The sequence below is a fragment of the Choristoneura fumiferana genome, chromosome 12 (genome assembly GCF_025370935.1).
Source record: "Choristoneura fumiferana chromosome 12, NRCan_CFum_1, whole genome shotgun sequence".
Taxonomy (NCBI): Eukaryota; Metazoa; Arthropoda; class Insecta; order Lepidoptera; family Tortricidae; genus Choristoneura; species Choristoneura fumiferana.
This window is the reverse complement of record NC_133483.1, coordinates 7,849,914-7,863,704: the sequence shown is the minus strand read 5'-3', so window position 1 is coordinate 7,863,704 and position 13,791 is coordinate 7,849,914. Positions and strand designations below refer to the sequence as shown.

The 13,791-nt window shown below is 36.0% G+C and overlaps 1 protein-coding gene across 5 annotated transcripts; it reads left to right on the top strand.

Annotated features, from left to right (window-relative positions):
* The first annotated feature begins 47 nt into the window (after positions 1–47).
* Positions 48–13,738, top strand: LOC141433218 (lysosomal proton-coupled steroid conjugate and bile acid symporter SLC46A3-like). 5 transcript variants are annotated; one of them, XM_074095155.1, is made up of 8 exons: positions 539–638; positions 739–1,007; positions 2,066–2,222; positions 3,447–3,548; positions 4,063–4,200; positions 10,668–10,751; positions 12,500–12,656; positions 13,610–13,738. In XM_074095155.1, exons 1-8 carry the CDS (start codon positions 620–622, stop codon positions 13,674–13,676), a joined length of 993 nt encoding a protein of 330 aa, XP_073951256.1. In that variant the 5' UTR covers positions 539–619; the 3' UTR covers positions 13,677–13,738. The 5 variants fall into 5 exon arrangements, with proteins under 5 accessions (XP_073951252.1, XP_073951254.1, XP_073951255.1 ...); XM_074095151.1 differs by having other exon boundaries at positions 48–1,007; XM_074095153.1 differs by lacking the exons at positions 10,668–10,751; positions 12,500–12,656; positions 13,610–13,738 and adding exons at positions 4,671–4,729; positions 4,974–5,059 and having other exon boundaries at positions 48–1,007.
* The last annotated feature ends 53 nt before the right edge of the window (positions 13,739–13,791 follow it).

The window sequence follows — 13,791 nt, the reverse complement described above, 5'->3', positions numbered from 1 at the left end:
TTTACTAAGCTGACAATAATAATCATATAAAATGTAGAAGATAAATGCATATAGTTATACAAACAAGCGTCAAAATGGGAATTAAGTTCATTCAGTGGTGATCGTTCTTACCTCCATTAAATACGAAAGTTACCTACGTAGAGAAACAGACTCAAAGTTAGAAAAATAATTATCACACAATCATGGATCCTAAACTTAAAATAATAGAAGAAAATAATAAAGAAAGCGAGCTTTCGCCCCTTAAGCCTAGTTCAGACACTTCAGCAGCAAATGTAAAAATTAAAGCTAAACTTACTTTAAGACAAAGGATAAAACTAATAAAGGAAAATACGACAGTAGAACCAATAATGGCTTGTTATGTAATGCCAAGTGTATTAGCATCATTAGCCACACAAAATTTAAATCTTGAAAAAGCATGTCGAGTTAATCTAAACTACAGCAATGAAGTCTGTGACGCTTTATACTTGCGAGAAACAGAAAACTACACGTATTATGAAGAAGAAGTGCAAAAACTGACAGCAAGTATACAGGCGTGGAAGAACGTAATACAGACGGCTTTACCAGTATTACTAATTTTATTCGTTGGTGCTTGGAGCGACAAGACCGGAAAAAGAAAAATATGCATACTTTTGCCTATAGTAGGAGAATTTTTAACTTGCATTGGATTCATAATTAACACTTACTTCTTTTATGAGTTACCAGTTGAAGTAGCAGCTCTAACTGAATCAATATTTCCAGCAATCACGGGAGGATGGTTTACCAATTTCGTAGGCGTTTTTAGCTACATTGGTGACATAACAAATACAGAAAATAGAACATACAGAGTCGGAATGGTGAATCTCTGCATGTCGCTAGGATATCCTATAGGCAGTGCATTAAGTGGGGTATTGCTGACATGGGTTGGCTACTACGGAGTTTTTTCGATATCAGCCTCACTATATTTGTTTAGTTTGATTTACGGATACTACGCTATAGAAGATCCAAAAAGAGAGACAGTGGATAAAAAGGTAAGAATGAATTCACAATGTTAAATAGTATATTTTCTATACGAATGTATACCTAGTGCCATCCACGAAGACGCGTGATTTTGTCAAAATTAGCCATTAATGTCATTTTAATAATAACCACGGCACGCGTCATCGTGAATGACTACCTATAAGGGTGAAGCCAGACGAGCGTAATTTTTGAGTTGTGAGTCACGTAATTTCTCCTGCATTCAGTTTTATACAAAAGCTACATTTATGGCACAAGGTGACTCAAAATGAGCTGTACACATTGCATGAAACTAAAACTACGCGACCGAAAATACCCGACTCACAACTCAAAAAAATACGCTCGTCTGCCTTTACCCTGACAACAATATTCTATAACATCAAAATAGATAACTGTAAGAACTGTATCTTATAGATTTCACAAAAGCTACTCAAATTCAATACAAAAATAGAAAACTGTTTTTCAGAGATCAGTAATTCTACAAGGAACGCTAATAGTTATGCCTTGTTCGTACGAGCGTGATTTACTTAGGTACCGCTGGTGTTATAAGTTTTTAAAAAGAATTTTCAGTTTGCTTATTATTTATTATTATTATTTACTACCATTCTGAATTTTTTCAAATTTTTCAGTTTAGATTTTAGAGGGAGAGGACGCTCGATTTCATTGATAATTTGCACTTTAAAGTTGAATATTTCGCAAACAGATCACTGAATAGAAAAATTGTCTTAGGAACCCCCCCAAGGGTTTTAAAAGACCTATCCAACGATACCCCACAATATAGAGTTAGTCGAGAAGAAAAAAATCACCCCCCCCCCCTTTACGTCTATGGGAGGTATTACCCTAAAAAAAATTTATCCTTCTTTTTATTGTACCACTTTGTCGGCTTGACTGATATGTATATTCATGACAAATTACAGCTTTCTAGTACTAACGGTCTCTGAGCTTACCCGCGGACAGACAGACGGACGGACAGACATGGCGAAACTATAAGGGTTCCTAGTTGACTACGGAACCCTAAAAATTAATTGAGCTGTGAAGGTATATTCTTCTAAGGAGCTTGTTAATATTACAGCGAACAAAAGGTTGCATGGGGCACGTATCTGAGTTCTTTGATGTCAAGCTGGTAAAAGAGACATTCAGGGTGGTCTTTAAAAAAGGAGCCGGCAACAGAAGACTGCGGGTCAGCCTCTTGCTTATCGTGGTCTGCGTCATATTCGGACCATTGCACGGTAACTTAAAACGCATTAAACATGGGCACCCTGGGACACAACTCCGCTTGGTTCATAAACACGCGTTTTCACAGATATACGAGTAAGACCAAGCCAGATTGTTCACCCCGATTACCCCCACATATTAACACATAAAAAACATCATCGAAATCGTTGGAGCCGTTTCCAAGATCCTCGAAATAAATTTCTCGTTCAGACACCTAAATATCTTAATATATAAAACCAGCCAAGAGCGTGTCGGACACGCCCAAAATGGGGTCCCGTAGCCATTACGAAAAAATTAAGTAATATTTTTCTAAGGATTTCGTATTTTATACGAAATCTTCCAAGTTTAGGTATATTTTATACCTTAGGCTGCTATTTACTCTTAAACTACTAATAATTCTCAAGCAAACTTAGCCGTTATAGTTTTCCTTATAAGTTTGATATACTTACTACCATCCTGAATTTTTTCAAATTTTTCCACCCACCGGTTTTGATTTTAGAGGGGGGGACGCTCGATTTTAATGAAAATTTGCACTTTAAAGTCGAATAATTCGCAAACAAATCACTGAATCGAAAAATTGTCTGAGCAAACCCCTTATGATTTTAAAAGACCTATCCAACTATACCCCACACTATAGGGTTGGATGAGAAAAAAAATCACCCCCACTTTACGTCTATACCTCCCATAGACGTAGTGGGGGTGATTTAATTTTTTTTTTTAATTTTTATTGTACCATTTCGTCGGCATAGTTAACATATATATCCGTGCAAAATTACAGCTTTCTAGCATTGATAGTCCCTGAGCAAAGCCGCGGACGGACGGACAGATAAACAGACAGACAGACAGACATGGTGAAACTATAAGGGTTCTTTTTTTTGCCATTTTGGCTCCGGAACCCTAAAAATGACTCCCTATTTCCCTTGGTCACGGCATCACGCGTGAACAGCTGGACCGATTTCGCTAGTTCTTTTTTTGTTGTGTTTGCTATTGTCAGGAGAAGGTTCTTATAAAAGAAGATTTAGAAAATTTAAAAAAACTTCAACGGGGCTGAGCCGCGGGCACCAGCTAGTTAGATATAAAATATGATTTTCCATGGAAGTCAGAAGCAATTCAGTTACTTTATGTTTAATACAAATACTTGTTTGTCTTAACTAGGTACTTTTCACAAAACATTTGTTGTTTTTCTGAAAAAAGTTTTTTTCATGTTTTATATTTTATTTCTTTTTTGTTAATTTCAGGGGAATTTACCGTAATGTACTTATTTGTAAGGTACAGATTCAACTGGAATGAAGTTCAGTACAGTATTTGGTCGACTTACAGTGTCGTGACAAATTTAATTGGTAAGAAACTTACATTTTAATTATTTGTACCTAATAAAATCTCGTATCACTAAAAAACCCTTGTATGCCATAAGAAAAATCTCTCTAGGCGGATATTACGCCAGTAAGAAATTACGTACTGGTGAATTTTAACCTGCAAATTGGAAGGTACTATATTATTGACATAAAACTGCTAGGAACTCAAAATAAAGTATTATTTTGGTGTGTGTGAAGTGTCCAATCTGCACTGGGCCCGCGTGGGAACTACGGCCCAATCCCTTTTATTCTGAGAGGAAGCCTGTGCCCAGTAGTGGGATGTATTTCCGGACAAATACAATGTAGGGCTCTTCAAGGCTAGGGTGAATAGGCTGTTACTGAACCAGTGAGATACACCATTGGTATGTCATTGGCCTCATCTGCACTTTACATCAGGTGAGATAGGGGTCAATTACGGTCAGTTTTATGTTTGATGTGAAAAAATATTATATATTTTGGCTGGGATGATGGTGATGAAATTATTTTGTAATGTTTCCAGGTACTCTGTTCTCCATAAGCCTGTTCACTAACTACATGAAGCTAGACGACACTATGCTGGGCATTATATCCTGCACGAGTAAAATTGTAGCCTCCTTTGCGTACGCCTTCGCAAGAAACGACTTAGAAATTTATCTAGGTGAGTTTCCACATCTGTTGAAGACAAAAGAGGCTAATAAGTTCTCTGGCTTGTCATTTGCCACTGCTTTAGTGCATACTTTAGCGATTTATACAGAGCAGGGGTGTTGCGGATATCTGCATCCCTTCAAGTGACTCTGGTTTGTCTTCAGTATTCTGTACCCAGACCATACTATCTTCATTCTGGCATAAATCTTCCTTTCTGTTGTCTTCCATCACTGTTATGTCTCTCTTTACAGTGACAATATTCTTCTTAGGGTCATATACTCGATAACCCTTCACTGTCTCTGAAAAACCCACAAGAATAAATTCTTCAGCTTTCTTATCCCATTTAAGTCTCCTTTCTTTTGGGATATGAGCCATGACACAACTACCAAACAGACGAATGTGACTTAAATCTGGTTTCTTTTTATACCATGCTTCATACGGTGTTTTGTTGTCCAAGCTTGACGTTAAAGACCGATTTTTTAGGTACACTGCTGTATTTGCTGCTTCGGCCCAATATTTCTTCTCCAACTTGGCGTCAAATAGTAAGCATCTCGCCTTTTCTACCACCGTTCTATTTGCCCTTTCGCAGACACCATTTTGCTCGGGCGTGTATGCGTTTGTTTTCTGGTGGATAATTCCTTCCTTATTCAAATAATTATCCATTTCTGCATTGCAAAACTCGCCTCCATTGTCTGTGCGTAGTATTTTTATCTTTTTGTCCTGTTGATTTTCAACCATGGCTTTAAATTCTCTGAATTTCTTCATCACTTCATTCTTATGTTTCAGAAAGTATATGAAAGTCATGCGACTGTAATCATCTACAAATAATAGAAAGTATTGTGCTCCACCAATGGATTTGGTTTCCATAGCACCGCATACATCAGCATGAATGATCTGTAATGTCTCTGTGCTCCTCTGACCCACATGTGAAAATGGTAATCTCATCTGTTTACCTTCACAACAGGTTACACATTTCTTCTTCATCATGTCGCTGGTCACTGGGTAAGACACTCCATCTACAGCCCCATTCTTCATTTTATTCATATCACTGCAGTTAATATGTGCTAAACGTCTGTGCCATAAATCTGCACTAGCTAATGCTGGAGCTGCTAACATACATTCTGCCACTTTAATTTGTAGCCTGTATACTCCATTATGCGACTTTGCCGTTGCCACTAAGTCATTCTTTTTGTTGTAAATGTAACAGTAATCCGCTTTAAAAATAACATTGTTTCCATTTTTGATCAGCTCAGTTACAGACAGCAAATTTGTTGTTAGACTTGGCACACACAGCACATTTTTAACTGTGATATCATAGTTACAATCAGTCGATATTAGTACGTCACCGGAACACACTACTGGCACCTTCATATTGTTTGCGACGGTGATCTCTGATAAACTCGGTGTGGAATTTACGTTGTTTACCCAATCTTTGTTTGCCGTCATGTGTGCACTTGCCCCGGAATCCACGTACCATTCAGTCTTACTATATTCTCCGTTTAAAAATACCACGCTAAAAGCATTAGATTGCTTATTTTGCTGCAATAATGGACACTTGTTCTTAAAATGACCGACTTGTTTACATTTATAGCATTTCACAGTTTTTTCTCCAGTCATTGTCACTTTTGACATTGACATCCCGCCATTTTTACTCTTTGATTTTAGGTGAGTTCTGTTCGCAGCGAATGCAGCGCCACTGGTATCCGTGTCGGTATTCTGAACCTCCATATCAATCAACTTTGATTTAATTGCGTCTGTGGTAATGTTTATTCCAGAATGTTCGATGGCCATAATCATAGGCGAAAATTTTTCCGGCAATCCTGCTATTAGTAAAGATCCTATCCATTCATCTGTAATTGCAAATCCTGTTCCTTTTAACCGCTGAGCAGTTTCCACCACTTGCGTCACATATGCAGTCATGGAACCACAGTTTTCTAGTCTTAACGAGATTAAATGCCGTAGTAGGGTTATTTTTCTTGAGAAACCTGAATCGTCGAACATGTTTCTAAGTTTTTCCCATAACTCAAATGAAGACTTTGTTTCCCTGATGTGCACGTACAATGTAGGGTCAATCAATAATACTAGCTTTGCCTTGGTTTTCTGATCGTCTGCTTCTTTATTTTCAACGCCTTCAACCGGCTTAATGTAATGAAGCATGCCTTCGAGCACCAATATATTTTCACCGGCATAACTCCAGTCGTCATAATTTTCTCTGCCTTTTAGCTTTGGAACACTCTGAATATAGTTTGTAGACATTTTTACACGAAAGTTCAACAATACTTTCAACTGTAATCACTTTTTCACTTTAAATTACTTGAAAAATATGGATTTACGCCCATAACCTAATAAAACACGTTGACTTTCAAACATCGACTGACTTTATTTTTTCTTAAATCTACCTCTACCATAAACTATTCCAAAGGGATCTTGTGACATACATCCATTTTGTTACTAGATTAAATTAAACATTTTAACAGTAGGTAGGGTGCCGTTACGGTTTCGCAAAATTATTGCTCCCGAACTTAGTGCCGTGCGGCCGACATACATCGCGTCGCGCATCCGACTGCTTTCCTGCGGTTTTCCTGCAATCTGCGCATGAGAGGTGGGGTAACTCGAACCGGTGCGGGGCGGAGCGTGGCCATTCTGTACGTTAGTACTATTATATAATCTGTGCTATTGTAATGCGCTTACGAGTGAAAGGTGAAAATATAGAAGTCACGAATGTACATTTGCTTGCGGGTATATCGCTCCCCTTGATTAAAAACAATGTCACCGTCGACGCAGTGTGATTTTTTTTAAATACCTAAAAAGCATCATGGTTTTTTTATGTAACAAATCTTACATCCGCACCCGCGGATGTGAGCCTTGTCAAATCCGCATCCGCATCCGCGTCCGCGGTTGTCAATAAATCTGCATCCGCAACATCCCTAATACAGCAGAGTGTCTCTGACCATGGGGCTTTAAAAGCAAGGTTCGATTCTATACGTATAACTGAACAAATTTGATCCACAACTTTTTGATAGGTACCCAGTGTTTCATTTTGTAATATTAACACCGCCACGTCGGATGGAGTGATTCAACGATTAAGCCTTGAGGAACAATGAATCAACTACGTATAAACGAAAGTTATTTGAAAATGTTAGAAAAGAAAAGTAGCTCAGTTATGCAAGTAGAATCGAACCTTGCATTTAAAGCCCCATGTTCAGAGACATTATAGAAATAAAAGACAAAATTTTACAGTAGAGCAAAAAAACGTTATAATCGTTATTGAACTGAAACTATGATCTTAAAGACTTATTTGTGTAATTCAATTCTTAAGTCATCACGGTAACTATTAAATTATTTTGTTTATGTTTGAAATTATTATTCAGTTTGAGTTTAAATTAACTATTTGTATCAGTAAATGACATGTTTTTTTTTTATTAAATTTTCAATTATTTTTTTTATTGGGGGAGGTCTATGTCCAGCAGTGGATGTCTTTCGGCTGACATGATGATAATGAAATTTTCAAATGAAAAACAAAGTAAAGCGATATGCTTTGTTTTTCAATTTTGCATACCAACCATATTATGATTGAGGGCTTAGCCGTTAAAGATATTTGGAGTATTATACAGGCCTGTATTAATGAAAAAATACTTAAAGCTTTGTAAGAACGTATAGGTAAACGGTTAATGTGTAGAGTATTTCCTAAACCCATAAAAAATATTATCAAGACATTATTTATTAAGGGCAAATCATAGCCTAGCACAGGCGTTTTCAACCTTATTGTTTTAACGGCACACTTTTCGTTCATCAAAGTTTCACGGCACACCAGTAAAAAATAGCCAAGTGCGAGTCGGACTGGCGCTTAGAGGGTTAAACCCGCCCCACCATTCCTTCTGCTCCGTTACCATAACAACCTGAAAACTAGTGGTGAGACGTACTAGGCAAAACGCGGACTGAGTCTTGCGAGTACGCGTCCACAAAAAGACTAGATCCAAAGACTAGGTCCACGAGTACTTAACTCCATTGACTCATTGCGTAAACAAAATGATTCCCGTAAATGCGCTCCTATGATTGCGTATACATCGTACCAGTTTAAGTAGCTTTACGAATATCGAACTACCGAATTCCACGTCACAGTCAGTCTTCACACTTAATATTTTTTTAATTTTAACTTAAATTAAATACCGACTGAAAACTTCCCTTCATACTTTGTACAGGCTTAGGACTGTCAGCAATTATTATAAATTTTTTCAATTAAAAAGTGTACATAACTGCTGGTTTTCAAGTTGGCGGAACGTTGTCAGCCGCCGTACTCCTAAATACTCGTACGCTAAAAGAATCGCGGCCGGGAACGCGTACTCACGCGTCCAAGCCAAAACCTATTCCAGTAAATACGTCTTACCTCTACTGACAACGCGAATCGCACACGCCACGCGTGAGTTGTTTTCGTACTATTTTTTCATTAAAATAGCTATTCATGAATAATGATGATTTCAATGCAGCATACACTTCGCGGCAATCGCGGCACACCTGAAAGTATTATGCGGCACACTGTGCCGCGGCACACGGGTTGAAAACGTCTGGCTAGCACTAAGAATCTTTGATAAATAAAGATTAGCTATGTGAATAATGTAAAAACAGTTTTTTTATTTGAAAGAATATGAAAGGCAATGTAAATTATTGTTTATTTTTACCACTCTTTTATCAGCTTAGTATATATCTATTTAACGGAAGCTTTGATTTGAACGTGATTTTCACCTTCTCCAAAACGTCGGATTGATTTGCAACTTTGCACACTTATCAAGAAGGAACCGATGACAGTACAATAATTTTATAAGAAATATTTTTTCTTTAAATAAATCGAACTGAAAAGTGAAAAATAAATTTAGTTTAAAAATACCGGCCCAGAGCGTGTCAGACATGCCCGAAATAGGGTTCCATGGCCATTACGAAAAAATTAAGTAATATTTCTAAGGATTTTGTATTTTATACGGAATCTTCCCTAGTTTAGGTATATTTTATACCTTAGGCTACTATTTACTCTTAAACTACTAAAAATTCTCAAGCAAACTTAATCGTTATAGTTTTCCTTGAAAGTTTGATATACTTACTATCATCCTGAATTTTTTCAAATTTTTCACCCACCGGTTTGTATTTTAGAAGGGGGGGGGGACGCTCGATTTTATTGAAAATTTTCACTTTAAAGTTTAATATTTTGCAAAAAAATCACTGAATCGAAAAATCGTTTTAGCAAACCCCTAATGGTTTTAAAAGACCTATCCAATGATACCCCACACTATAGGGTTGGGTGAGAAAAAAAAAATCATCCCCACTTTACGTCTATAGGAGGTACCCTAAAAAAGTTTTTTTTTAGTTTATTATTGTATTATTTTGTCGGCATAGTTAACATAATATATCCGTGCAAAATTAACGTAAAGTCCTTAAGGACTTTAAAAGCCAACACTTCTTACTTGGTCAACCTTACCTTCTAACTAAACTGACAAATTGGGGAATCGTTCATTTTCTATTTTTTGCTTTAATACTATTTTTTTACATTTCACACACAATGACGTCTTTTTTCGCATCACAATAACCAGTGCTATTATAGAAGCCATAATTTTCGGTAGATACATAAAAAAATGTTGTCAAACCGTCACAAAATTACCCAAATTGCTAACATAAAACGAAGTAACTATCATTATTGGGCTATTATAAAAAAATACCTAACATTAACAAAAATACCTAACCTAACCTAACCGAGTCGGTTTTGCCCTGAACAAGCTAATTCACTCGCTTCATAAATTTATGCGTATTCGTTTTATAACAGTTTTAGTTATAGATAATATTGTTATGCATATTTCAATTATGCGGATATATTATTATGCTGAATAAGTGTTATGCTTCTTTATAATTATGCAAGTTCGGTGTTATGCATAAATCTGTTATGCGAAATCATATTAGGACAATTACAGTTATGCGAAATAAGGGGCACCCAAAATACCTACTAATAGCCTCCATAACTCTAGTCTGCCATGATAATGTTACAGTCGTTAATGTGTAACCGCGCCTTTATCCCTAAGCTAAGCTAGCTCAGCTCAGTTACCGAAAACTATAAGTCCGACCTACAAACTTTGCCCAGTGCAGTTGCACTCAAGTTATATCTTATGGTTTCATTTTGAACAAGAATTAAACTTAAATCAAGCCAGAGCAAACTCGTAATTCACCTTACCACTTTAGTACATGTAATTTAGTAGGTACTGCAATAACGTTATCTAGTTCACAACTAGAATCTGGTATAGTAACGAAAACATAACTACAAAAATTCATATTTAAGCGACTTTCGTGCTCGTGAAGCATCGAGATAAAAGGAAAATAAAATAGAAACAAACCGCAAAAGACTTTTACTTTTACCTTTTATCGTTTTACACAAAGATATGGTGGATGCAATTTTGATGGTCCACTCGTAAGGTAATACGTCTACTACTACTATTGCAGCACCACTTCTCGAAATTCTGAATGGAACGTCGTTTACTGCGATGCGTTCTATCGCAACCAAGCTGGTGAGCGGAGAAGAATTTGGTAAGTCACTTAACAGATTTCAGTGGTGGCGGTGAAGTGTTTAGTAAGAGTATATGTCTTTAACTAATAATTATTACATTATAAATAGGGTTGGGACTTTTGGATGCTTACTGTGGTTCTGGAATCCATGGAGTCGTCATATGTTATTATAATTTTTTTGAAGTTAAAGTCAAAGTCTAAAAATAAAACGATATATTAGATACTATGATACTGTTGTTGCATGGTAAAATAAACATATTATAATATAGAGCAATAAAATTATCATAAATCTTTATAATTATAGTGGCCGCAGTTCACAGATGACGCGATACATATAGATACGATTTATCTAAATATGCATCCTCTTTGATATTAGTGTTGTGACAAACTACTGACAACTTTTTTGTAAATTAATATTTAAACAAAAATTGAGTAATCTTGTCACATGATAAAGAACGTTATCATTATTTTTGTTATAATTGAACTGAATCATTTTAATAAGACTTGCGAAACTCATTAGTACCACAGAGATATCGTATTGTTTTTTTTTTCGATAATATGAAAGTGAAAATTAAAATGAAAAGATGTATTCGGGACACACACATATTTATATTGTTCTGTATCTATTATTTATAAATAATAGATACAGAACAAAAACATAATAATAATAAAGTGAAATAAAATAAAATGAGAATACAAAATACGAAAAAATAAATAAAAATAATTAAAAAAATACTTATTTTCATGTGCCCGAAATGGTCCCTCAGCATAAAATGCGGACTCCTTTGGTGGAGCCAGCGCTGGTCTTCCGGCAAGACCATATAACGACCATATACCAATATAACGCACCTTCAAAATTAAACTGAAATAATTCGAAATTTTCTCATTTTAAAATTCAACCAGATTGAGTTATTTAAAGTTTATTTTGGAAATATGAATATTTCGAATTGTTTCAGTTTAATTTAAAAAGTGCGAAAGTTTAACTTCAGTCGATGTGAGTAGTGAGATCTTTCTCAACACAAAAAAGTTTTTGATCAATCTACATCTCATTTAACCCCGCAAAACAGAAAAAACAGTAACGATCCATGCGTATACTACCTTTTTTAAATAAAAATAAAATAATAATTGATGACGATTATGATACATTTATACCAAAAGCTAGTTGAAGAAGACATTTTTGTTGCTGTCACACAGAGTAATTGTTTTAGTTTTTTTTTTGAGTACAACAAAAGTGTTTTTGTGTATAATAATTTGTATAATGTTGTGTTACGTAACTTTGACTTTGACTTCGAAAATTGTTTTTTTAGCATATGACGACTCGTGGTTCTAGAACCACGGTAAGCATCCAAAAGTCCCAAGCCTAATTATAAGATTAACTTATTCAAATGAATTGCAATGAATAATTAGCAAGTGTACCTATTTATAATATGGCAATTTTATTATAAATAATATGAAATAGACTAGCAATTACCCACAGCATTGTTCACGTGAACCACTAAAAAATTAAATTGGAATACGCGGATTTTACAAAATTAACAGGATAATTCCCAAAAAATACTTTATATTCATGTTGTAAGAGGAGCATCCCTGAATAATGTGGGCTAAGTGACAGTCGAAATATGGCTAGATGGCGTTAGTATCGTTAGGTTTTTTTGACGACGGTCTTGCTTTCAATTGGCTCATTATTTAGTTATTAGCCAATCGGCAATATGTTTATGTATAGCTCATGTGTTTCAGTCAACAGGTTGTGATATTGCTAATTTTTACAGGTAAAGTGAATTCCCTCTTCGGGCTGGCAGAGGCGGCGATGCCTCTGGTGTACGGGCCCCTCTACTCACGCGTGTACATGGCCACTCTCAATGTCCTCCCGGGCGCGATATTCTTGCTCGGAGCTGGGCTCACGCTGCCAGCTATTGCTATATTCGGGTAGGATTTCAGTTGAGATGAAAAACGGGTTGCCTTTATGTCATACTTACAAAAATATTCCTCTGTGTCCTCCCTGAACATTCAAACATTTTTTTATACCGCGTTTAGTTAAATTTACCTCCGCTACGCTCCTATATTTTATTTTTCTCTTATTATAAAATATGGATTTTTCCGGGATAAATACTATCCTATTTATGTTCTTCCCTTAAAAAAAAATTAATAATCAACAAAAAGTTGGAAAACCGCCGACATTGTCACTTCAAAGTACGATATCTCAAAAACGGCTGAGCCGATTTTGATAAAACATGTTTAAGAACCATCGCTATAAAACCTGATTTCAAATAAAAAAATGCTGCATTCAAATCGATCAACCCGTTCAGGAGCTACGGTACCACAGACACACACACACACACACACACACACACACACACACACACACACACACACACACACACACACACACACACACACACACACACACACACATAGCGGTCAAACTTGTAACACCTAAAAGAGTTTTGCATCGGGGGTTAAAAACCGAGGGACACTGCAGTCACACAGACCATTTCGAGCGCTACTTCCCTCACACACTTACTTACACTCACTACTTATAACTTTTTTCCCAGTACAGGTAGGAACCTGGCCTTTAAATGATTTATTTTTTCACGTAGATACCTACTTTTCTACATCTGAGGTGTTCGGGTACTTAAGCGGTTCTTAACCTTTTTGGCTGGCTTTTTTGGGGGGACTTTTTTGAAGTCCGCGACCCTTGACGTTACAATAAAATATTGAAAAATAATAACAAAAAAGTTAGGTATTGTTTTTTTACGACATATTTTAATCAGAGAATCATCGCGACCGTTTGGTTTGGGTCGCGAACCGAGGTTAAGAAACGCTGGCGTACTTTTTACATATTTATTCAAAAAAATAAAAGTGCTTTCACTTTTTTACAGGTGGCTGTATATTGAACACCAAAAAGAAAAAGTTGAAGACATTAAATTGGATACTGAAAAACAATGAAATGCAATACCTTTGTGTACCATGTTTCATTGAGCTTTAATAATAAATGATGCTGAAATGAGTTTGCTATTACTTTACCTGATTAAACTACAGATAGAAGTGAGATGGAATAACT

What these genes read in the sequence shown, in the direction of transcription:
- LOC141433218 (XM_074095151.1), top strand. Translation starts at nt 183, where the DNA reads ATGGATCCTAAACTTAAAATAATAGAAGAAAATAATAAAGAAAGCGAG. An exon ending in GAGAGACAGTGGATAAAAAG is followed by an intron (nt 1,008 to 2,065) that starts GTAAGAATGAAT and finishes TTAATATTACAG; the next exon opens with CGAACAAAAGGTTGCATGGG. An exon ending in CATATTCGGACCATTGCACG is followed by an intron (nt 2,223 to 3,446) that starts GTAACTTAAAAC and finishes TGTTAATTTCAG; the next exon opens with GGGAATTTACCGTAATGTAC.